The 27,193-nt window shown below is 35.6% G+C and overlaps 1 protein-coding gene across 2 annotated transcripts; it reads left to right on the plus strand.

Annotated features, from left to right (window-relative positions):
- Window positions 1–5,286: 5,286 nt before the first annotated feature.
- On the plus strand, window positions 5,287–24,532 carry LOC149827853 (uncharacterized). Of its 2 annotated transcripts, none has more exons than XM_090018271.1 (3): window positions 5,287–5,889; window positions 5,977–6,128; window positions 24,398–24,532. In XM_090018271.1, exons 1-2 carry the CDS (start codon window positions 5,695–5,697, stop codon window positions 6,118–6,120), a joined length of 339 nt encoding a protein of 112 aa, XP_089874397.1. In that variant the 5' UTR covers window positions 5,287–5,694; the 3' UTR covers window positions 6,121–6,128; window positions 24,398–24,532. The 2 variants fall into 2 exon arrangements, with proteins under 2 accessions (XP_089874397.1, XP_089874396.1); XM_090018270.1 differs by lacking the exon at window positions 24,398–24,532 and adding an exon at window positions 10,647–10,800.
- Window positions 24,533–27,193: the final 2,661 nt, after the last annotated feature.

Below are 27,193 nucleotides of genomic sequence, written 5' to 3' on the forward strand. Positions count from 1 at the left end.
CGAAATGGATAAAAAGGAAAATGATCGGTTTTCTTTATTTTTCTTGCTTCTTTGGTTTGTAAAATCGAAAACCAAAAAAAAAAATTGGACAAGGGGGGAGATCACAGAAAAAACGAACATGATGGGTTTCTTTTGTTTTCTTTCTGTTGGTTAATGTTCAAGGTCGTGGGCAAGAGAGTCCAAAGCCCACGTATGACTTGGTGCTCAAGGTAGAAGGAAGTGGGTAGGGCATCCAATGCCCACGTTTGACTTGAAGAGCACTCAAAGCCCACGTATTTCAGTTTCCTAGTTTATAGGGATTTACTTTTGTTGGCAGAGTTTCAAAAGTGGTGTACGTGAGTTGTTCCTTTCCTAACTTTTAGCTTAGGTTTCCTATTTTTATGTAAAGGCTTTGCCTTCTTTAAATAGTTGTACTTCTTCATGTTAAAGTGTGTGTAGAGAGAGAGAAAAAAAATACGTGAATACGTGAATAGCAATACTTTTGAAGTTTTACTTTTCAGCTGTTGTGTTATTTGTTATTTCATGTGCTGCACCTTTTGGCTTTTACCCTCTATTTTTCTCAATTCTTGGTATCAGAGCCAGGTTGGAATCGGAGCTGGGCGTTCGAGAAAAACGCAATAGGAGCATTGCCGAAGCAAGGAGTTCCTATAGATTTGAAATTTCTTTTAAAGGATAATTGTTGAGTAAGTTTGGTATGGCAAATAATTCTAACTCTCTCAATTTGTCACAATCATTAGTGCCAATTTTTAATGGTGAAAATTATGAATTCTGAAATATTAAGATGAAGACTTTCTTTATTTCATAAGACCTCTGGGAGTTGGTCGAAAATGGTTATGCAGATGTTGAAGGAATAAAAGCAGCAGAAAAAATCGATGTAAAAGAAGCTCAAAAGAGAGACGCAAAGGCATTGTTAGTACTACAACAGGGTGTGTCTGAAACCATTTTTCCAACTATTGTCGGTGCTACTAAGTCAAAAGAAGCCTGACAACTTCTGAAGCAAAAATTTCATGGTGATAAGAAGATCACAACGGTTAAACTTCAAACCTTAAGAAGAGAGTTTGAAATGTTTTCTATGAAAACCAGTGAGTCAATTCAAACATTCTTTTCTAAGCTCTCTATTATTGTAAATCAAATGAAGACCTTTGGTAAAATTTTAGATGATCAAAAAATAGTAGAAAAAGTTTTAAGATGTCTACCTTCTAAATTTGATCATGTTGTTATTGCAATTGAAGAGTCCAAGGATTTATCTGTGTATTCTATTAATGAACTAATGGGGTCTCTTTTAGCCTATGAGCATCACATAAACAGCTCTTCAGAAAAAACATTGGAACAGGCCTTTCAATCGAAAGTTGAAATTCCAAAAGAAAAGAATAGTCAGTTTGATCAAAAGGGTGAAGGTAGAGGTCGAGGACGAGGAGGTTTTAGGGGATCCTTTTGTGGACGTGGAAGAGGTCGAAGAAGGTTTTGTGATACCTCTCAAAGAAATGATGAAACAGAAAAAAGTAATCAAAATCTGTTCTTTAAAGGGAAACAATGTCATTTTTGTAAGAAATTTGGTCATATTGAAGCCTGATGTTTTTAAAAGGCAAAGCAACAAGCAAATTTTGCAGATGAAAATGAAAATTTGTTTCTTGCAAGCATGAATACTAACAATTGCAAAAGTGAAATGTGGTTTGTAGACAGTGGTTGCAGTAATCATATGACCGATCATAGAAGTCTTTTTAAGAATATTGATGAGACTATGAAGTTGAATGTGTGGCTTGGGGACAACAATAAAGTAGATGTCAATGGCAAAGAAACAGTTGCAATCAAGACAAAATCAGGTAATGAACGATATATTCAAGATGTGTATTATGTTCCTGGTTTGGCTCAGAACTTATTGAGCGTAGGGCAATTGGTTAAAAAGGGTTACACTTTTTTGTTTGAAAATGACGTCCGTGAGATTAAAAACAAGAATGGTGTAGTTCTTGTAAAAATAGATATGGTTCAAAATAAAATGTTTTCACTTGAAATGATCAAGATACATGATTGTGCCTTTATGGCAAATGGTTTTGATCAATCTAAACTGTGGCATTTGAAGTTTGGGCATCTTTATTTTAATGGTTTAAAACTCTTGCATCAAAAAAATATGGTGGTTCGTTTGCCAACCATTAATTGTACAAATGAGATATGTGAAGGGTGTGTTTATGGTAAACAACACCAATTATCATTCCCAATTGGAAAAGCATGGAGAGCTAAAGAACCTCTTGAATTAGTTCATGCCGATATATGTGGGCCCATGAGAACTTTTTCATTAAACAATAGCAAATATTTTTTGCTTTTAACTGACGATTTTACTAGAATGAGTTGGGTGTACTTTTTTACTCATAAATCCCATGCATTTGATAGATTTAAGGAATTTAAGTTCCTTGTAAAAAATGAGAGAAAAAAAACTCTAAAAATATTGTGCACAGATAGAGGAGGAGAATTTTTATCTGATGAGTTTGGTTTGTTTTGCAAAGATCATGGTATTCGCAGGCAACTGACAGTAAGAAAGACACCACAACAGAACGAAGTGGCAAAAAGGAAAAATTGTACAGTGGTAGAAATGGCATGCAACATGCTAAGTGAAAAGAAGGTGCCTAACGAGTTTTGGGCAGAAGCCGTCAACATTGCAGTACATATCCTAAATATTTCGCCAACAAAGGCAGTTCGAAACAAAACACCTTATGAGGTTTGGTGGAATCGAAAACCAAATGTAAGTATGTTAAAGGTATTTGGCAGTATAGCATATGTTTTGATTGACTCTTCAGAAAGAACCAAGTTAGATAAGAAAAGTGAAAAGTGTATCTTTGTTGGTTATAGTAATGAAACTAAGGGATATTGTCTCTATAATCCTTCTTCTAAAAAATTGATTATAAGAAAGGATGTTATTTTTTATGAAAAAGCATGTTGGGAATGGACCAACAATGAAAGCATAAAGTTGCAAATTGATGAAGTGGCACCGCAATCAAATCATACTACTGAAGCATTATCTCCAGAAATATCAAGTATGGGAGATGAATTCACAGAAAATATTGAGTCCACACTTGATGTGGACACTCCTCCAAAAAAAGTACGATCTCTGGAGGATATTTATAAATGTGATTTTGCTTTTGTTGTATTAGAACCATCATCATATGATGAAGCATGCACAGATAAGAAATGAATAGATGCAACGAATGAAAGAAGAAATGAAGGTCATCAAGAGGAATGACACATGAGAGCTTTCCAACTTGCCACCTGGAAAGGAATCAATTGGAGTAAAGTGGGTTTATAAGGTCAAGTATGATGCTGGTGGAAATGTAAAAAAATATAAGGCAAGGTTAGTTGCTAAAGGGTTTGTGCAAAAATATGGAATTAATTTTACTGAAACGTTTTCACTTGTTGCAAGATTTGAAATAGTGAGAATGATCCTTGCGATTGCAGCTCAATTCAAATGGAAAGTTTATCAATTTGACGTTAAGGCTGCATTTTTAAATGATTTTCTAAATGAAGTCGTGTATGTTGACCAACCACCTGGATTTGTTGTTAAAGGAAATGAATAAAAAGTTTATAAGTTAAAAAAGGCCTTATACAGGCTAAAATAAGCCCCGCATGCATGGTATAGTTGCCTTGATAAATTCTTTCACCAAAATGGTTTTTAAAGAAGTGATAGTGAACCTATACTCTATGTCAAAGTAAATGGGAATGAATTGCTCATTGTAAGTGTCTATGTAGATGATATTATCTACATTGGTTATTCATTTAAGCTTATTGCAGAATTTAAACATAGTATGCTGAAGGAATTTGAAATGTCAGATTTAGGAATGTTATGTTTTTTTCTTGGTCTTCACGTCGTGCAATCTGAAGAAGGGATTTTTGTGTCTCAATAAAAGTATGTTTTGGAACTGCTCAAAAAATAAAAAATGTTGAATTGCAAAGTTTGTGAAACTCTGATGAATGTGAATGAGAAATTGAGTTTGGAAGATGGAATGGCAAGAGCAAATGAAAAATATTTTAGAAGCTTGGTTGGTGGATTAATGCATTTAACTCACACTCGGCCAGACATTGTATTCTTAGTCAGTATGATTTCAAGGTTTATGCACAATCCATCTGTGCAACATCTATGCGCAGCAAAAAGGATTCTCCGCTATATACGGGCAACAATCAATTATGGAATTTTTTATAATTATGTTACTGACTTTAATTTGATTGGATTTACTGACAGTGATTGGGCAGGTTCAATGGATGATCGAAAAAGCACAAGCGGTTTTGCTTTCGGTTTTGGTTCAGGCATTGTATCATGGTGTTCAAAGAAACAAAATTCAATAGCGCTATCATCTTCAGAAGCGAAATATATTGCGGGTACATCTGCTACCTGTCAAGCAATCTGGATGAGGCGTGTTATGAAGGACTTGCATGTAGAACAAAATCTCCCAACTAAGCTCTATTGTGATAATCAGTCTACAATTTCTATTGCTAAAAATCTTACTTTTCATGGTAGGACAAAGCACATTGAGCTTATATATCATTTTATAAGAGATGCAGTGGAAAAAGGTGAAGTAGTGCTGAAGCATTGTTCTACAAATGATCAAGTTGCTGATGGTTTCACAAAAGCCTTGTCATCTAAAAAATTTTCGATGTTAAGAGAATCCATAGGTGTGCAAGGCCTTTCACATTAAGGGGAAAAAATGTTGGTTAATGTTCAAGGTCGTGGGCAAGAGAATCCAAAGCCCACGTATGACTTGGTGCTCAAGGTAGAAGGAAGTGGTTAGGGCATCCAATGCCCACGTTTGACTTGAAGAGCACTCAAAGCCCACCTATTTAAGTTTCCTAGTTTATAGGGATTTACTTTTGTTGGTAGAGTTTCAAAAGTGGTGTAAGTGAGTTGTTTATTTCCTAACTTTTAGCTTAAGTTTCCTATTTTTATGTAAAGGCTTTGCCTTCTTTAAATACATGTACTTCATGTTAAAGTGTGTAGATAGAGAAAAAGAAATACGTGAATAGCAATACTTTTGAAGTTTTACTTTTCAGATGTGTTATTTGCTATTTCATGTGCTGCACCTTTTACCCTTTATTTTTCTCACTTTCTTCTGCGATTCGTAAGAGGGAAAACCCATAAAAAATTTTTCTGTGATTCGTAAGAGGGAAAACCCACAATTTTTTTTTAAAGAAATGAGAAAGAATTCAATAGAGAAAACTAGATTGCTTTTTCTTCCTCCTCATTCGCTTTACTGTCACAGCACCGATCGCTCTAGACTTGCCTCGACCTCCTGAGCCCTAACCTGGACCACCGGCGGTGCACCTCCTCCTCCTCGACAGCTCTGTCCGCCGCTCGTCTAAGGGTGGTGCGCAGGAGGAAAGCTCACCAAGGCCCGATGCCTCGCCGAATTCCTCTCTCTCTCCCTCTGTCTGTTGATCTCGGACCGAGTCCAGCTCAGCTCGATACTCGGCTTGAGCTCGAGCCTGTACGCCAGTTTACCTGAGCGAGCCGAGCTTCATCATGCCAAGCTCGGCTTGCGAAGGTACCCTTCAAAGTCTCTTCGGGTCTTTAAAATAATACCCTGTTTTTGCCACGATTTGCAGCTTCACGCAGGAAACTTGACCTTAGTGTTCCCTCTTTTTCACGTCCCATTTCTAATCATTTTGGCACGATCCTTTCCCTCTTCACCTTGCTTGTTTCCAGAGAGAGAGATGAACAACGCGCTCAATGCGTTCAAGGCGAATGTGGGGATCGGGTGGAGCCCCCACCTGTACATAACGCTGGTGAGGGGCCTGCCGGGGACACGAAAGCTCCACCGGCGGACCCTCGAGGCCCTCCACCTCCGCAAGTGCCACCGCACCGTCATGCGATGGAACACCCCCACCGTCCGCGGCATGCTCCAGCAGGTCTCTTTCTCTCTCTCTCTCTCTGAATGAATGAAGAAATTTCAGGTTGTTGGGTGGTGGTATTTTTTTGGGTGTTTTTGGTAATAGGTCAAGAGATTGGTGGCCATTGAAACGGAAGAGATGTACAATGCTCGGAAGCAAAAGGAAGCTGCCCAGAAGGCTATCAGGCCTCCCATCGTAGTCAATCACCTCTCTCCTCCACTAACGCCATCACCACCACCACAACCATGACCTTTGAGGTGCGTCCCCTCCCCCCCCCCCCCCCCCCCTTTTTGTTTTCCTTTCTTGGTCTGCTGTATTAGGTTAGGTTTTGATGTTGTAATTTTTTTGTTTTTTGAGGTATTGATCAGTGATTCTTATTGATACCACTTTGTTTATGGGCATTGCCATTCTGAAGGAAGCATTCAAGATTAGCACTACCCACTTGAGCATAAACAAATTTTTTATGTTTTTCGGTTATATAGAGATACCATGTTGCTTAAATTTGCAATTTTTTGAGATTGAATTGTGTATTCCGAGTATTATTTGTGGCTGTCTTCATCAGGAGAAAAAGTATACATTGCAGAATGTCTCTTTCTAAAAAAAAAAGATTGGTTCAACGTGCTTGCATTATTCATCATCTTGATTTCTTAACACTACTAGTTTTCATCACCATGGAACATACTGGCTGAATTTCTCACTTTGAAGTGAGGGATCCGCTCCAGAATCTTCATCCCGTGTCTCAGGAACTGATTCTTCTGGAGAGCATCATAACCTGAATAGAAGAGAATGCATCTCAAATTACAAAAAGATTAGAATGTTATAACCGATGACTACGTGCCCTTCTTCATTTTTTTTCTTTCATAGCTAAATACTCTTCTGAAAATGTTTGACCTGAAAGGATGATATCTAATTTTCTAACATCCTAAGATTAGTCTAAGACCTATAATTTTTTTCCTAATATTAAATATTTCATCACCAACTCTTTATTTCTTATTCGTATGCTCAAGAACTTCCTCCAACTGCAAATGTTTCAAGGTTTCTTTTATGATTTCGGTTGCGCTGGTGAAAAATGTACGTTTTCTAGTGGTGACAGTTGATTTTCTTCAATTTCTATCGGTTACCTTTTATTAGCTTCTATAACTTCATTTTTTGGTTGCATGTTGCTTTTCTTTATTTCTTGCAAACTAGTTATCATTTCTATGTTTACGTAATTTGAAAGCATAGGATATTCTCATGAACTTGGGTACTAGTTTCCACCTGCAAGATGACGTTTCAACCTGTAAATTCAATGGCACAAAATGTACATGGTATCTTGTCCCTGTCAACAGATGCACAAAATCACCATACTAAATCATTCATCGTTTCTTTCTCTTGCCATTAGTCTATGTGGTCAAAAGTGCTAGCCAGTGCCTAGTCGGTATACCCCTAAAAAGATTAATTGAGGACTAGGCCGGACTAGTCGGACTAGTTTGGTACCCCAATTAAAAATAAAAAAATATACAAAATATACATAAAAATATGTTTAATTCTTTTGATAATAGGATGTTTTCATCAAACAAATACACAATCACACATGCTTTCACAATATATATATATATATATATATATATATATATATATATATATATATATATATATATATATATTCAATTATTCATCACATATTCAGTATAATCAACACAATATGTTTTCAGCCTTTCACAGAAAAATTGATTGTAACACATGCAAACACATTCAGAATATATATACAAAAAAAATCATACTTTCCGCCACAGTAACACACACATATATCAATAACATATTGTATAATCAGTAATACTAAACATGATTTCAGGCTTTCATAGAAAAATTTACAAAAACTCACATATATATCTCACTTTCAGCCTTTTACAAAAAAAATCATCAGAAACAAATTTACACATACATATATAAAACATAGAATAATTTAAAATTAACCCCATCTCTTCTTACGTGTAAAGAAAGATTATAATAAAAAAATCACTTAACTCCCCTTGAGCCTAGGTGAGGGCAGCTTAGTCACTGACTAGGTGCTCTAGTCGGCAAAATTGGTACCTTTTAAGATACCCACTTAAGAATTGCAAAGCCTAGGCTTTTTACTTATGCAGTCTGACTAGGCGGACTTGACGGTGCTGAGACAGTGCTTTTGACTACATAGCCATTAGTAGATTTCTCAAACAGCAGTCAAGCTTAGTGTCATGGTTCTGGAAAGTTGCATAATTGAATTATTGGAAGAGCTCAAAATGCCAAATTTTGATTATCTTAAAATCCTTAAAGTAAGTGATGAGTCTTGGTTTGTACTTCAGTGTAAATCCAACATTTTGTTCATGGTTTTCACATCTTGCAATCCTAATTTTGTAATCTAACCTCCTCTATGTATCAGCATGCCAAGTGTTGGACTATGGCAAGCTTCCAAAGTTCACACAAGAATCAACTTTCCAAGAGTCGAATATAGAGCAAATGTCCAAAATCACCAATTCTCAAGAAGTGAAAAACCTGATTGAATCTATGTTAGATGGAGTTCAGAGTTGGCATTGAGTCAAATGTCTACCTTTTCAAACATATCTGATCTGATCCATTTAAATTGGAATTTGTCAATTGAAAAATGATATTGGGTCCAACCTAACTAATTTATAGATGGTTCAGGTATGAATGAATCCCACATTTTGTAATAAAAAATATCATAAATTGGCTCGTAGTCATGTCTTGTTTCGTATTCAAAACAAACAGAAAAAAAATAATTCCATTGGATTCTATATAACATGGTTCATTTTTCATATAGGGTTCACAACTTCACATGTCAAAATGAATTCTTTTTTCCAAACACTCCCTTAGTGTTTGAGGTATGAAGTGAAGGCCAAAAATACCTAATACAGCTTAAAAATTTGGCCAAAAGTTGATAAAAAATGAACCATGGCGAAACTATCAGTTTTAATGCGATTTGCACAACATTGGTTATTTCATACAATGGATACCAATACAATATGATACAGCCTATTTTTCAATACAATAGTGTATCTTTGTATTATGGTACGATACAATGTGTTAGTGACAGTGATTGGACTCCTCTTCCTTCTTGGAGGCCATTGACTAATTTTTTGCTTTTCCCTGTAATGATCCTAACTCTTTCCCTATTCTATTAGTTGCTTTCAGGTGTATGTGGGGCTGTCATGCCCAAACTATCCAAATATAGCATGGCTATGTACTTCAGATATGTGCCTATACTTGTTTATTTATGTTGCACTATTTAGTTGCTAGATCTAAATGTTTGGCCTTCTTTTATGCAATAGGAAGATACAACAAAAGAAAAGTTCATGCAACTTTGTGCATAGACAAATAACATGACCCTCTTCCCAGGACCCAGACCTTAATAGCGAAATTTCTCATTTTGGGTTTGTGATCTTCTGGGCATAATTTGCACCTCATGGTTCCAAGGGGTGAATTTACAAGAGCATCATAGTAACCATAGGAGATTGTGCTATCATATTTTAAAAAGTAACATCAGAAAAACAATATTTTAATAAGATTTCCTACTATGCACATTCTTTCTTCTTTCAAAATTATTTCTTGGTTTTCATTAAATTTTTTGTTACAGTGTGTGAAGTTCCTGTTATCATGATGTTATGAGGTAGTCCCACTCCGTGTTTACTTTTAATTATTGGTATTGATGTAAGTCAGACCCATCTCTCATGCTGGAGTAACTAGAAGAAATTTGCCTGTCATCAGTCCTGTTCACAGGAATATCAGGACTTCCTATGGTATTGGACACTTGGGAGAGGGAGTAATCTTTTGAAGTTGTTCAGGTATGAAACAGCTTGGTGGATACGAGACAATTGGTATGACTCCAGGATAGGGATATGACTATTCTTATGTAGTTTGGTAAGAACAATATATATGGACATGGTATAGGAGCCAAAATGAGGTAATTTGTACATCACCATTGAGTTAAGCCTACATCTAGGTCTCTAGTTAGCAACAAGGACATCATTCATCTCTGAATGGACTATGTCACTGGACTTCTTTATCTATAAGTAGATTTGTTCTCACCGGAAGCATCCATTTGATTGGCTTGCATGACGTGGAATTGTATGTGCATGTACATTCATGAATACCGTGTACGACTTGATGCATGTTATATGTGATATATCATGTTTGTGTGTGCATGCAAAGTGTTCATTTCATGGGTCAGAAATAGTTAGATGCACAGAATGTATGATATTTTGTGCAAAATCTATTTTCTGCAAGGTTTGAAAAATATTTCTAGCAGCAAGGAACTTTCTGCCTAACAAAACTTCTGCGCATGCAATCAAGCATACCCTGACAACCACATCTCTCGTACTGGACTTTTTTTTTTGATATTTACACGGAGAAATCGCCCCCAGGAATAGAGACCTAGCTGCGCGGTTCCCTGTAAATATCATTTTTTTCCCAAACTTCAATGGTTTCAACATAATATCATTAAAGGATGATAGGAAACTCTTGAGGTTGATCAATGTGCTCGACCTATAGAGAGCATTTCCGTGGTTTTGATATATGGGAAATATGCGGAATATACAACCTGTTACGCTGCATATCTCAAAGGTGTTTATTGTGTCTCAACCAGTCGCTTCACCAGTATTACACTCACTACTGTCAAGATTACCACCACCAGTTCACACATGTAGCTTTTCTTATCTATGATCTTCAATATTGTGCTTAGTATTGTGACTCTGGTGTCATGCTGATCATTTTACCTTGGTGCTGTTATTGATTTGCAGATATATGTTCTCCATGGAAGCAAATTTACAAGGAAACAAGTCTTCGTTTTATTTCGGGAACACGTAGTTGCAAGCATTTAGGATGGAATTGTCGCTATGTCAACTACCATATACCTGGAAACTTTTTTGATATCTGATGCTTCATGTTCTTTCTCCTTGCAAGAAATTCATATTCTATGCAAAACAATTACATAATGTGTTGGAAAACAAGCTGCTGCTGTTATCTTCTGCCCCCCCCCCCCCCCCCCCCGAGAATAAGCTTTCTTTGTCTTCTGTTGTTTCTTGGAAGTGTCTTTGCTTTTGCTTGGTGCAATGGTAAGGTGATTGGCCTGTCAGCGTGTCAACACTGGTTTAAATCCTGAGTCGCTACTTCCTCCATATAGAAAACAGAAGGTTAGGACCATCCCCAATAGCCCTTCCCGCCACCCCAGAATATAGGACTGCATTGGGTATGCCCTTTCTCAAATTTTCTTTTTCTTTTTAAATATTATAGCCCTTTTCAATTACAAATATTTTCTTGCGATGTTTCTGACGGGTTTTTCTCAAGAGAAGGTAATTGATTTTGTTATGGTCCTAAAAGTTTTTATTAAGGTTTTTACAATAAAAATACAAAAGTAAAAAATAAAACAGCGGAATCAGGCTGGAGCCAGCTCATTTACTTGTATGATTAGGTTCATCATCTTAACCTTCTCTACACAACACACCCTTATTAGGGGCAAGTTTGAAAGCAAGAAAAGTTTTCATAAGAAAAGATTTTTTTTCACAAAAAATGACCGTACTATGCGACAAAAACTATGTATTGCAAATGTTGGTTTTTAAAATGATCATTTTAACATTTGCATGTGGACTCCTTGAGGATATGCCGACTTTTTTCTGTGACAAACTTTATCAATGATTGTTGACTCAGAAATTGTAAGATGAGGAAGTCTTTATATATTTTATGAGGATGAACTGCATATATTTTTAATCTTGCTAAATCTCATTAAAAACGGGATTTGCATGATGTTTTTGTAGAAATCACATATTTCACATAAATGGTATAAAAATTGTGATACTTATGAAAATGTCTTGTGAATTTCATCAAGAGTTTTGTGTTGGTGATTGCAAAAATCTGCATGTCGATGCAGAATTCATTTTTTATGGAATTCATGCACTTTTGCATGCAAAATTTTGTTTTAGTATATATATATAGGTGATTAGCATATGAATTTCGTCAAGAGTTTCACGTTGGTTGTTGTGAAAGTCTACTTTCGATGCAAAATTTATAAAAGGTTTGCGAAATTTATAGACTTTCGCATGTTGACTTTAAGCGATATGTGATTCTATTCTAGCGTGTGAATTTACCTATATATATATATATATATGCCATTAGAGGTAATTCAATTTTTTTTTTTGGAATTGCAGATTTTCATATGAACCTAGTATAAAAGCAAAGCTAGTGTTTCATAGAAACTAAGGTTTTAGCTGTCTTCAACCTGTAAAAAATTATGGTCATTTTTTTAGGACCAAGCATTGACGATGAAAAGATCAATGACACTTCATCGACAAAAAATCATCGACGGTGAGTTTTATTGGTAAGCACATCTTATGGTATGGGTGAAATAGAAAACCAAAAGTCTGCAAGTTGTTCATGAGTCGGTTGATTATCTTAAAACTCGTTCTCATCATGAACGATGATGATGTAGAATCAATGGGGCCTTCACTTTAACGGACTGTGATAGTCGGATAGATATGTTGGATGATGATGATGTAGAATCAATGGTATATTTAATTTTATTTTCATCAACACAGTCAATGTATCTCAAGTCAATGTTTAATTACATGGTATGAGTGAGGTAGGAAAAATCAGGAGAACAACAAAGTATAAAATTGACAATGATATACTATGTTTTCTCTCCATTAAAGATGCACTGATATGCAATATTCTTAAGGCCCAAGAGATGAACGTGCACATACTTTGTTTTCTCCTCATCAAATAAGCAGTGAGAAACAACATTATTGTAAAAGAATGAAAATGAATACAGTAAATGCAATGTATGAGCGACTTCATTTTGTGAAAGAATGAAATGAATGCAATGTATTATCATTCATTCATTTTGTGAAAGGATGTTATGAATGCAATGTATGAGCGATTTTATTTTGTGAAAGAATAAAATGAATACAATGTATGAGCGACTTTATTTTGTGAAAGATTGTGAAAAAATAAAATGAATGCAATGTATGAGCAATTTTATTTTGTGAAAGAATGAAATGAATGCAATGTATAACCAACTTCATTTTATGAAAGAATGAAATGAATGTAATGTATGAGCAACTTTATTTTTGTAAAAGGATGAAAATTTTGCACATATACATGCGAGTTTCTTTCAAAATAAGCGAATTTTCTCATGTGTGAAATTCGTAAAAGGATGGGTAATTCATATATATACAAAACATATCACGTATATAAAACATGCAAATTTATCCTAAATTTATGAATTTCAATTAAATATGTAAAATTTTATGCAAATTTGCATGTAAGTGAATATTCTTCTTATGTGCAAAATTTCACAAAAGGATATGAAATTTACATGTATACAGAATGGATCACACATATACCTGTTGGATCACACATATACATATGTTGAAAATTTACATGTATACAAAACAAATTCACACATATACAAAACAAATTCACATATATATAAAATAGATTCACACATATACAAGCAAAATGGTGACAAATTTGCATGTATATATGCAAATTTCATTTAAAATATGCAAATTTCCTACTTATATGCTAAATTTTATCAAATATACAAAAAATTTGCTTTAAATTTTATTGTTACAGAACAAATCTTCTTGTTTAACAATTTAACAATACATATAAATAAAACTTCTGAAATTTACAACTAAAATTCACCCACAAACATAACATAATAGTTACAAATTCTATCAACCTTATATGCAAAATTATAACAAAGTTTTTAAATATAACTATGAATGAACTTTACATTCAAATGACATCCAAGTTTTTGTTCATTTTATTAAAATAACATTCATATTTTTTTATTGTCAAAATAGAATATAAGGGGTACAGTAAATGATCTCTGACAGTTTATGTCTTGCTTATATTCTCTCTGTGTGGTATTTTTGGAGCATCTCTATGATTTTTTCTAGGTGTTGTATCATCAAAATAAGTGATACATTCATATTAGATTTAAATGAGTTCACATACAAACAATCAAACATGTTATATACTCAATAGACATAAGACTTTGAAGCAGTTTATTAAAAAACACTATTAAATTATAAAGAAGTATTAAAAACCATTATCTAATACTTTCTCAAAGCATAAAATACTCATACATACTTTTATGAGTGTTTTCACTTGTTGTGGCCAATCTCACCACATACATTATATTTGTATGATGCAACATCCTTGTGTTCTGTTCTCCGTCTCTTAACCTTAGGTTACCTTGGTTTATATCTCACTTTTGGTAGAAACATAGAATAAGGGTTGAAGAAACACATATGGGACGCTATCCACCATTGAAAAGAATGAATATATACTATATGCTATGAAAAATTTGTCACAATAATCTCTTGATAGATTTTCCTTGTACAAAATGCATGAGATCACATGTGAGCATGAAATTTTGCTAACCTGCAACTCTTGACAAGAGCATGTCTGCTTTTCAAGGTCAACATTGTAGCTGTGAGATCGACCATAGGCTTTGTGTTGACGTTGGAGGCAATGCACTACTTTCATATATAGTAGTTATGCTTTTCTTTTAAATTTATCTAGTTTCTTTTTAACCTCAGGTACAACAACACTTGACCTTTTCTGCCCGCTAATCTTTATTTTCTTATAAAGTTTCATCAACATAAGATGAAATCTCTTAATAAGAGGCACTAGGAGCTTGTCACCTATGGAGAAAATCTACAAATTGAAGTTCTTCCCTATATTAGAGGTTAAGCACCATATAATCTTGCTGGAAAGTGACTGTTAGCTTAATGTTTCTCAACCACTTCTTCAGTTACATACAAGTATGCTGTTTTATCTTGCTCATAAATATTTTCTATAAAATAATTGCACTTCTCGTGGCTGCTCGGGTTATGCTCCATCAGAGTGTATTAAGTAGTGAACCAAATTTCTTACAAAAGTTCTATGTCAGGTGCTTTATGCAAAATCCAACACGACATCTAGGCCATGTGTAGGAGACAACATACTGAAGCCCTTTGTGTCTATCCGAAACAACTGTCAACTCTACTTTATCTTTCTATTTATCATCATTGAAGCATGAAAATTATGCCTTCAAAAGCCTAAAAATTCATGCCCATGATTTGTTGACTTTTTATCTACAACTGCAAATGCTACAAGAAATATCTCATTCATAAGATCAATACCATGGGCCGACAATAGTATACCCATGTATTTTTCTTTTAGAAATATGTCGTCTACCATAATAACTGGAGAACATCATTTAAAAAACCTAGTGATGCATGTATGAAAGGATAAGAACAGGTACTGAAATGAAATTAATCTTGATGAGGCCTAGTGATCTTCGGTTAGCCATCATCAAATAATCACAATAGGTGGAAAGCATCTTGAAGGACTCTTCAAATAAATCATATATCATTTTGCAGGTCAATTTTCATCCACACCGTGCTTATTTGTAACTAAATTCAACACCTTCCCTTCGACTTATGTCATTCATGATTTCTCTTGGAGTCATCTTCGGGTTAACATGCAAGCATCAGTAAATAACATATGAAATTTATTTAGAAGACATTTTTTTCACAATGAGGTTTCTTACTATTCCACCACATGTATGCTACCTTTCATATATCTTCATTAAAAAAAACAATGCTTTGTGCATCTTTGTATAATAGATCTTTCAGAAGCAATCAAGTATAGTTTGCAAGTTTTTTCTCATGCATATGACAGTGACTCTGTTACTGCATCTCTTTATGAATTTTGCTTTATAGTTATTCTTAATCACATGACCTCTCAAAAAATTATGATAGTGATCAAGATCATTAATTTACCTCAAGCAAGTTTTTCATCGTTTGAGTTTGTTGTTAGATACTAGAACTCTTTACAATTGTTGAGCTTTTCGTTGCTCAACTTCTCATACAACTCAGATTCTTCTACTTTAATGATTTTCGATTGTTTTTCATTAAATAAAAAATCATTGAACGAAAACCAATGGTTTGACTTGCCAAATATCATTTATGCATCATTCTCAGCTTCTATTATTTATCCATATCATCATTGTCTTCATCCTCTATTATTGTTTTTTTATTTCTGCTCAGCCGACATGGTATATTCATCAACATCGCTATCATTTGATTCTCTATTATGGCCATTATCGCTACTACCCCAAATAGATTGATCAGCTGCACAAACTAAATCAAAATTTGTCGTATATATCACTTTCTTTTTTTCCATGCATGTAATATTCTTGCACCTCCAACTTTCAAGATTAATAATAAAAATAACACCTTCAACTCAAGCATAATTTAGAAAGTCCAACAACATTTACTTAGATTTGTCATCTGCATTGGAAGGCTAGGTTTCATCCAATGTACTGCGATGAAGATCACCAACACTAGTTTGCCTACGTGATTCTACATCCTCTGCAATGATTCTCTCATTGTTAACTGTTTGGGATAGTGAGATGTTCTTTAAAGAACTGCGCTCAATACATAAATGTGCCTGAGATAGATGCATATTATCCACAAAATTCTCATCATTTCATTCTTTAATTGCTTCTTGTACATAACTTGTGACTGCTTTTTATATATTACTTTCGACTACTTTTATAACTTTGCAACCAACAACTTCTTGTCTAACTTCACAAACAATGGCTTCTCGATTATTTTTACTAGCAACTATGTAAACATCAATTCTATATAATATTGATTATTCGTCATCATTGTCCAAAATATATATCCATATATGTTGGCTATCTAATTTTGGAGAGCACTTATACTAGAGGATTATTGATTATTGACTCTTTTACATAAATGATTTTATGATATATCAATGCTACAAACTCTTTATAATTGTTGTTTTTAGAGACCAATATAGATCTCCAAATAGGTTGATCAGTGCAACTGTGAAATACCCGTACCCTTTCAGAAGTTATCATAATTGCCTACACCAACCAAACAATATATCATTCAGTTAACATCAATCACTTAGAAAACCAATAACCCACAATAACCCCCGCAACCCCTATTTAATGCTTGTACACAGTAACCCCAACTGCATCTATTAACTATTCATACCTACAAAAAAATAAAAAGTAAAAAGTAAAAAAATAACGATAATCACTGGAATAGATTAAAAAAACTAATTGGAAAAGTCGATGAGCATTGAAATTGAGCGAAAAAACTTTCACAGGAATCACCGCAAGGGTACATGAAAAAGAGTTAGGGTTCTAGAGAGAAAAGGATTATTGCTCTTTCCACGTACAAACGAAAAAAATGGACACAAACTCCTATCAATAAGGTAAATTCACACACTAAAACAAAATCTTGCATCACATAAAGTCGATAGCATGTGAAAATCCATGTATTTTGCAAACTTTTTATGAATTTTGCATTGAAAGATAGATTTTTGCAACCATCAACGCAAAACACTTGACAAAATTTGTACTCTAATTGCCTATATATACAGGTAAAATTGCATGCTAAAACAAAATTTCACATCGCTTAAAGTTGATAGCATGCAAAATTCTATTAATTATGCATTGAAAGTAGGCTTTCACAACAACCAACACGAAACTATTGACAAAATTCACATTCTAATCGCCTATATATATACGTAAATTCGCACGCTAAAACAGAATTTTGCATGTGAAAGTTCATGAATTCTTCATCGACAGTCGGACCATTTTATAAATCACATATTTCTTGATCTTTAACATCACCATGGCAGACCTACAAGCATAAAAAATGACTATGATCATGACCAATTAAGTATCTTATTGTTGTTTACACGGAAAGAATGTATATCATCGTCCTTACCAACTCTTTCAACCATGTCACAAACTTATTTTCACGTTCTTTCTGTACTTCTGCATCAGTGAGATGTGAAAGTTTTCTTTGCAACTCTAGATCAAATTGTCTTCACCTAACAAATACTTATATTACCAAACCATGTACGCACGTATAGAACTTAGTGTTACATATTAAGTATACTTACTTGATGTATGGGTCGATTGCTGAGCAATTAAAATAGATATAGATTTGTGCAGCGTCTTGCTCTCGATCTTCCAAGAGTCTTGACCGACAACTACCAAATGCATGTCCAAGTGGTTGAAATATCGATAATTTGTCAGTTACAATAAATTGTTCTCCATCATCATTATGAAGTGGGCATGTGTAACGTGTTGGAATGTGAGGTTCAAAGTACATAGATAAAAACTTTGAAATTTCTTCTAAAGTGTATGCCTTACAAATAGATCCCTCTACTCTTGCTTTATTCTAAACAGTTTTTTTGAGGTCAAACATGCATCTGTCAACAATACACATCTCGGATTACAATAAATTTCTCAATAGCATTGAAAATAAAAATATAAAAAAATATATACATTTCAAATGAGTACATCCACCGATATTGCATAGGACCACCAACCCTTAGTTCATATGTCAAATGTATGATCACATGTTCCATAATATCGAAAAATGCTAGTGGAAAAAGCTTCTCTAGCTGACAAATAGTAGTGACGACAGAATCCTCGCGATTCTTTACCTCAGATACTACGACTTCTAATACGCACAATATTCTAAAAAATCTACTCAACTCGGACAATACCACCCATATAGGTTTGTCTAACATATCATGAAATGCTAGAGGTATTAACCGTTGCATAATGACATGACAATCATGGATCTTCAACCCATATAACTGCCCCTCGTCTATCTTCACAACTCGAGCAATGTTAGAGATGTATCTATCTAGAAATCTCAACTGTCTCAACCATTGACATACCTATTTTACTTGATCTGGTCCAAGCACGTACCTTGCCTTTGGTTTCAGTACTTTGCCATTGTACTCTTTGAGTACATATTACTTTTAAATCTATACCGGCCTTTGGATTATCCTTCATTTTTCCTTTCACATTCATTACCGTATTGAACACATTATCAAACACATTTTTCTCCACATGCATGACATCCAAATTATGTCATATCAATAAGGTCGGCCAATATGGTAGTTCCCAAAATATAGATTTCTTTGTCCATTTGTGATCCTTTCCAAATCCAAGAAAGGACGTCGGCCTACGAGCATCTGTCAGTCCACATGAAAAGTATCACAATCTTCTTAAAATCTCTATGGCAGACAACCTTGTGGGTGAACCTTTCATTTCAGTTGTGCATGCTCGAAACACATTCTTTTGTCGTCAAAATGGATGGTCGCTGGGTAGAAATCGACGGTGACAATCAAACCAGCACAGTTTCCTTCTATGCGTCAATCTAAAAGATTTTGTATTCTCCATGCAGTACAAACATGCCAACCTCCCATATGTGCTTCAACCAGATAACATACCATATGCAGGGAAGTCACTGATTGTCCATAGAATAACAACCTTCATATTGAAGTTTTGTTTTTTGTGAGCATCGTACGTGAGAACACCATCATCCCATAGTATTTTCAATTCATCAATTAATGACTTTAAATATACATCAATATTTTGGCCCAGAGAAGTCGGTTCAAGGATCAATGAAGACAAGAAAAGATTTTGACGCTTCATACACAAACTTGGAGGAAGGTTGTAAGGTGTGACAAATACCGGCCAACACGAGTATGGGGTTGATCTACCCCCAAATGGATTAAATCCATCTGTACATAAACCTAGCCTAACATTTCTCACTTTCATTTCGAAGTTCTGATGAGTACGATCAAAGTGCCTCCAAGCTTCCGCGTCAACAGGATGTGTGATCTTGTCTTCATCATGCCGAACTTTATTTGTATGCCATATCATTTGTTTTGCTGTCCTCGAAGATATATATAGTCGTTGCAATCTTGAGGTGAGAGGGAAGTAGCAGAGTGACTTATATGACACTTCTTTTGACCTTGTGCTACCATTTTTTCTTGTCTTTGGCTTGAACAGAGGATGTCCACACGATAGACATGATAGACATGATCTGCTATTTTCTTGATCTTTAAAATACAACATGCAATGATTTAGACAAGTATCTATCTTTTGATACCTCATACCTAGAGCATTGACCATAATCTTTGCACGATAGAGATTTTGTGGCAATTTCTCATCTTTGGGCAACATACTCTTCACAATAGAGCACAAACGGTCAAAACATGATTGACTCAAATTATACTTTAACTTCAAATTCAGTAGTTGAAGAACTGCAGACAAGATATTGTGACTCTCTCAACCATTCCATAGTGGCGCATCAGCATCTCTAAGTAAGTCATAAAATCTACTAGATGCATCATTTGTTGCTTCTTCATGTACCCCAATTGGTGCATCACTATGTTCCATAGCAGAACCAATTTCTTGTTTTGCGACATCAAATATCAAATCCATATATGGATTATCGTGCACCACATCCACCCGTGCGTCAAAATTATTCTAAAATTCTTCACCATGAAGCGTCAAATTCTGATAACCACTAATAAAACCCTTCCTCTATAGGTGATGTCTAATGCCATAAGGTTCTACAAATCGATTATTCTTACATATTGTACATGAGCATCTGATCCAACCGGTGGGATCTACTGTATTGCTACTTGCCATTGCGAATTCAATAAAATTGTCAACACCATCCATATATTCATGCGACACCTCATTATCAACTATCCTACGGTACATCCATTCATGGTTTGAATCCATTTTGTCCTATAATGTTACAGATATTATCATCACCAGTTAAAAGAGAATCTTAATAATGCTATGATTAAAAAAATATCTAATTTATCTATTAATTCTTGTTTGGTGATTGTTTGTGAGCAATTTTTTGTTTCAATTAATGCATAAATTTTTGTGTGTAACACCATCACATCATATTTATATACATCACGAGGATATTTAGAAATATGAAATCACATTCCATAAAACGATACGTTCATTTGAAACATGTTTTCATGATGCAAATTCACATGGAAGGCATAATCAAATAGAAAATAACTTTATGTAAGCATGGATACAGACACATCAAACATTGCAATACATTCAAATCATTCATATCAAAACAATGTCAAAAATGTATCTACAACAAACACACTCTAATATCCCGCTAATCACTACCATGCCTAGCATGAAATCCGTACTCCAAAAATAAGAATACTTCTATTCTCATACATTAAAATCATGCTCAGCATGATCTCCAAACTCCACCAAAGCAGTCCTAAATATCCACAACTAAGTGAGTGTGTGAACAAAAAAATATTGCATCTAATAAATTAGATAACATGTGATGTGCTTGCATCACTTACTCACCATGGGTATTTATCCGATTTGAATTACTTTTGCCATTGAATTTTTTTCTTATTTCTTTTTGCAATGCATTTTTAGCCGCATGTGATGCTTAGCACTAACATTGTGCAATCAGCTCAGTAACGTACCTACGAAGCACAAATATACAAAACAACACAAGGAGGAGGCTCGACCTTTACCTAACGAAAAAGGAAACAGAGAGGGGTCGGAGTCCCTCCCTTGCATCTCGTAAGATAGAGGGGGGCTCGACTCCTCCTTGGCCAAAAAAAAAGGAAGGGGCTCGGCCCATCCCTCTCATCTCGTAAGATAGGGAGGGCCTCCCTGACAAAAAAAAAGGGAGGGGGCTTGGCCCCTCCCTGGCAAAAAAAAAACAGGGGAGAGGGCTGAGCCCCTCACTCACATCCCGTAAGACAGGGAGAAAGGGAAGGGGCTCAACCCCTCCTTGGAGAAAAAAAATAGGGAGAGGGATCTCCCCCCCCTGGCAAAAAAAGGGGAGGGGGGAGAGCCCCTCACGGGCATCCCGTAAGACAGGGAGGGGGCTCGACCCCTCCTTGGCAAAAAAAAAAAAAAACAGGGAGGGGGTCGAGCCCCTCCCAGGCATTCTGTAAGACAGAGAGGGGGCTCGACCCCTCCCTAGCAAAAAAAGCATAGGGAGGAGGCCAAGCCTCTCCCTCGCATCCCGTAAGACAGAGAGGCTCAACCCCTTCATGGCAAAAAAGGAAATGATCGGCCAAAAAAGGAAAGAGACAGAGGAGTCAGGGGGTTACCTGAGCCGAAGGGGGAGGTCGATGGGCGTCGGGTGTAGGGCATCGCGAGAAGGGCATCATGCAAAGGGCATCACGCGAAGGGTGTCGGGTGGCGGTCGAGGGGCGACAGGCCGGGGGGCGACGAGTGGCGGAGAAAAAATGCAGCGAGCGATGGGCAGCAGAGACGAAACAGAAAAGAGAAAGAAAGGAGTTCAAATTAGGGATTTACGGGGAAATTAGCGATGGATTCACGACAGACGAATTCTGTCGCTAGGTCGTCACTACTTGGGGACGGCGTAGCGACAAAAAAGTTCTGTCGCTGATCTGTGGCTAAGTTGCGATGGATATTGAGATGGAATAAATTTCATCGCTAATTAGCAATGGATTACCGACAAAATATTTTTCATCGTGAATTTTATAAATAAGCAAAATTTTAGTGACGAATATCTTTCTCTCGCTAATCCGTCGCAAATTTGTGACGAATTTTTTTCGTCATAAATTTTTGTCGCTAATTAGCATTTTTCTTGTAGTGGGAGTCCAATTCAACTTTAATTCCATATGGAGGAGGCCAAGTGGCGCCCCTCTCTAATATAGTTAAATTTGAAAATAAGTTACTAACATAAAAATGAGAGAAAGATAAAATATATTGGACTCTATCCTCTTACACGGTTTTGGAGAGAGAGTCCCTATCTCAATTATGGATCAATATGGGAATGCCATGTGTCACCCCCTCCTATATGGAATTATAATGTTAATTAATTAAATTAATTATTAGAGGTCCTACAAGTGTTAAAAGATTAAGGGATCCAAATTAGAATGGAAGGCTAAGTTTGAGTAGAGTTTTGAAGAGAAGCAACAAGAAGGGATGAAAGAGCCCCTACACGATTTTCACTTTCACTCTCTCTCTCTCTTCTCAAGGTTGACCCCTCTATCTCTCTCTATTCTTCTTCTTCCTCACAAGTGTAGAGAACTCCATTGAAGGAGGTCACAAAGCTTGGAGGTGTAGCAATTGTTGAAAGGGAGTTCCAATGTCAAGGATTGCTTGACCTATACATGTTGTGAAGCCTCATACTCCAACATTTTTGGCTTTGGAGGTAGGTGCCCATGAACTTCGGTGTGTGAATAGTGCTAGGCATGTATGGTCATATTGTGGTAATACACACATGTATATCAGTCCACATTGAGAGAAGGGGCTGATATGATATTGATCATGGTGTTGTTTCTCCAAAAGCAATTTTGGGAAAATCGGTTTTTGGAGACATCAAGACTACTTTAAAACATTTTGTGTCGTAGCTTGGGTTTCATATCACATATGAGGTTCATTTATAGTCTACATCTATATCAGTCCTATCTAATGAAAGGACTGATACAGTGTTGATCTAGGAGGTGGTTCAAGGAAGATCCAGTGTGTTGGAAATGAAGAACACATAGATTCAACCAATTCGAGGTAGGGTTTTCCTAACTTGGGTGTGTCTACATGCTAGGGTACATGATACATGCATGAGGATGAATCTCCTATGCATATTAGGACCAACAAATGGTTCAGATCTGAGTGGAATGTGATTTTGATGTGTTCGCATGTTTTCATAACTGAAAATAGGTTTTTAGGAGATCGATTTTGGAAAAAGCATGTGATCTATGTTGATTTAATATGTTTCGAGTATCAAATCATGTTTTAATTTGTAGATTTGTATTTGAAGCATGTATAGATGTGTTCATGCATGATTTTATGATAATTTATTAGATCAAAATAATTTATGAGTAATTTTTATGGTAGATCTTGATGTATGCATGGTTCTTGATATATTGCTTGAATAAGTTAGTTTTCTAAATTTTGATCCGAACAGTCTGCTTGTTAATTCTAGTTCTCCTAAATGGTACATGAATTAATTATGAAAAAAATTATGGATACTTTACACATTAGAGAAAAATCCCAGTTCAAACCTTGCCTTCATCTGAGTTTTGGTTGAGGAGTTATGGTCTCTGCAAGTTGGCGCAAAGAATCTATCTTGATTCAGAACCTGTTTTGGATTGAATTTTATTAGAAAAATCATATTCTTTTGACAATGCATTATTTAAATCTCAAAAACTTATGGATGATAGTTGATAGATCTGAAAACATGTGATAAAGATTTGGTAGACTGGATCATTTTAATTTAAGAATTAAAAATCGGACAAGATGGCCCAAAAAACTATTTTGTTCTGAATTCTATTTTGTCCAGGAAAACGAGTCACATGTGGTACAGAATTAACATATTTTGCTCTATTTTTTGTTGTGATTATTTTAGACATGTCAAGTTATGTTCATAAAAAAATTACCTGAATTTATTTTATTATTTATGATGTCTTGTCTGAATGTTCAAGGACGAATATGTTCAGAAAATAGACTGTCATTGCAGAATTTTTAAAAAATCATCTTTAATGATTTTGAGGTAGGTTTTCACCTATATTCAAGTAAGATGTATGAGAATATATTGAATTAATTTGAGTGCCAAATTCGTAATGCATGAATCATGATAGATTTTACAAGACGAGTAAAATTTTGTCTATGTAGTTTCAGGTTTGGAACTTGAGTTTGAATGCTTGTTTGGGTGCCAAAGGTAGACCTCATGGATATGGCACGGTTCCAGAGGTTGACCAGTCCTATATTTAACTTGTTTTAGTATAGTATGTAAGCCCTAAGAGGCATTTAAACTATACCTTAACTTGTGAGCATGATTGGATTGTTAAATTGCAAGTATCACATGTTGTTGTGATGTATATCATGAGTGTGTTTATGTACATAATGCTTTGATGTGATTCATGTAATATGAATGTGCTATAAGACACGGAAAAGCCATATGCACTTGTGAATGTTCTAAATGAGCAATTGGTCAGTGGACCCATGGGTGCTGGTGCACACCAAGTTTGAAAGAAACACATGCACATAACATATATTTACCTTAGTGGGGGGGTACTGTGCACATTTGGTTTAAAGGTATCGGGGGCACTATGAATGGGTTATTGAATTGACAAGCTTATGAAAATGAGAAACTACTAGCTAATGGGTAATTTGTGGCTCATGTCAGTGGCCATTGTGAATGTTACCTTAGAGGGGCACTTGGGCTAGAGAGCCCTGCGTGTCGAGTCATATGCACATGCGTGCACCTTGTAATAACAAGTCCTAATACTCATTTTGACTATGGTCAACCTTGGAGAAGGTAGATAATACAAACTCTGTGAGACCATCTATTTTATTTTGAGAGTCATGGGCATCTCTTTTAGTTTTCAGTCCTCCGAGTTAGGGGGCTGAGACTATCTAATGACCTAGGTGGTATGTCAGGCTGCCCAATATAGTTTGTTCATCGCATTGGTGAAAAATGTCTCATGGTCATGGGTCACCCACGGCGGATCTGTTTTAGTTAGTCACACGGGTTATTAAAAAACACATAACATAATAAACCCCTATGTGGTCTCATCTGTATGATAAGTGTCCTACGAGTACCCGCCAAGAAAGAGTTAAGCAAAATAAACAAAAAGTCTCATAAATTACACGAAGTTGTGATGCTAAACGTGTTGAAAATATGCCCTTATAGGATAAACATGTGTTATGGTTTATGTTCATGCTCTAAGATAAATGTTTATGCTTTGCAATATGTTTTTGCATTGATATACATAACATGATTTGAATTATTGATGTACACAGAATTATTATTCACTGTAATGTTTTTTTATTGTAATTGCAATAATTGACTGCTTGAATGATTGGCATAGTTATTGTGTTATATTGATAAATGCATATTTTCCATATACTTGGATTTGTATGTACATACTTAGTGATTCCCTACATAGGCTCAGAATGAGTCTTGACCCCACTTTTACAAACATACAGATGAGTAATAGTTGTACTGGTGCGATGGAGGGATGCTACGGATGGCCACCTGAACCTGTCTTTTTGTCTCGAGGATGTTTTGAACGATTGCTATTCTGTGCCAATCAAAATGTGACACATATTAAAGTTATTAAAATAATATTAAAAAATAATTTGAAGTATTTTTATATTTATATAAAAAAAAAAAAAACTGATTCAAGAGTGAATCGTATCAATTTTTTGCTGATACTATAGATCTCACGGCCGATAAACACCAATAGGACAACATTGGTTTTGGAGGAGAGGAAAAAGATGTCAAAGGGCCAACTCAAGTTTTATTTATTTATTAATTTTTATTTATAACCCAAAGAAATTGCACGAGGCACAAAAACCAGATCACGAAGGCTCAGCCTACCATAAGCTGCGGTCGTTATGCTGGCGGTGTAAAACTCCAAAGTTAGGAGCACACCTCCAAAACCTATGTTGGGTGTCAGCTTGAGCAAGAAGAGACGCCCATGAGAATGGGACCTTGACTGGCCGGCTAGCAGCCAAGGTCCCCACTCCACCACACCAACACCCTGTGGGACGACAAGCTCAAAGATTAAACGGGATATGGGTCAAAGTCGGATATCTGACCAACTCGAGTAGGCCATGGTCGTTAGGCATGAGCGTAGGCTCAAGGCTGCATGTGGGTTAAACTTATTGGTATCATGGTAACAATATCGACTATTTATAGCTTATTTATCACCCAAAGTTTCTAACTCAATTCAAACAATATTTTAGCTGTTTATAAAAAAAAAAACCGTGACAATTTCAAACACTTAAAAAAAGGATGAGCTTGAATGATCTCAAAGATCCAGGAACATGGTGATGAAGGTCACACAAGATCTGACCTCCATGTAAATGGGGACAGATCTGAGATCTCCAAAACGACATAAATCTATGGTTCTTTGGTTCAATTTTGGGTCGCCGGGGTCAGACCAAAAAACCAAGGTTTTGAGATCCTTGGATCCCAAATCCAAATTCTCGAAACTCATATTAGGAGCAATTCAAACTTACCCTAAAGAAAAACTGGATGGATCCAATTAAAGGTCATCCATAAGGCTGAAAAACAAGCCAAGCCACTCATCGCTCGGCAGACTCATAAAATAGGTTTTACAGCGCGGCTCAACTCATAAAAGCTTGTTAGGTGGTAAGAAATATGTTTTAGATATATTTTACACATATTTTATATGTATTTTTTTTATCTTATTTCTCCTTGCTCTAAAACAATGTATTTTTTGTCAACATGCCAGCTCAAGCTCGTCTTGTTTAACTTGGGCTCATTAACTCAAAGTTGTCTCGGATCGCCACAAAAATGAGCCAAGCTTGAACACTTCAGCTTGTTCAGCTGGTTTACCAGCCCTACCTACTAAGGGAAGACAGTGGACTGGGGAACGGAGGCTCGCCTCACCTCATCTAGTTTGGATCGAAAATGGAGAACATGAAACAAAGAATGAA

The sequence above is a fragment of the Nuphar pumila genome, chromosome 10, assembly GCF_984573655.1.
Source record: "Nuphar pumila chromosome 10, dmNupPumi1.hap1.1, whole genome shotgun sequence".
Taxonomy (NCBI): Eukaryota; Viridiplantae; Streptophyta; class Magnoliopsida; order Nymphaeales; family Nymphaeaceae; genus Nuphar; species Nuphar pumila.

Excerpts from the sequence above, each read along its gene's own strand:
- LOC149827853 (XM_090018271.1), top strand. The coding sequence starts at position 5,695 with ATGAACAACGCGCTCAATGCGTTCAAGGCGAATGTGGGGATCGGGTGG. Across the intron at positions 5,890-5,976 it reads TCCGCGGCATGCTCCAGCAG|GTCAAGAGATTGGTGGCCAT; the intron begins GTCTCTTTCTCT and ends TTTTGGTAATAG.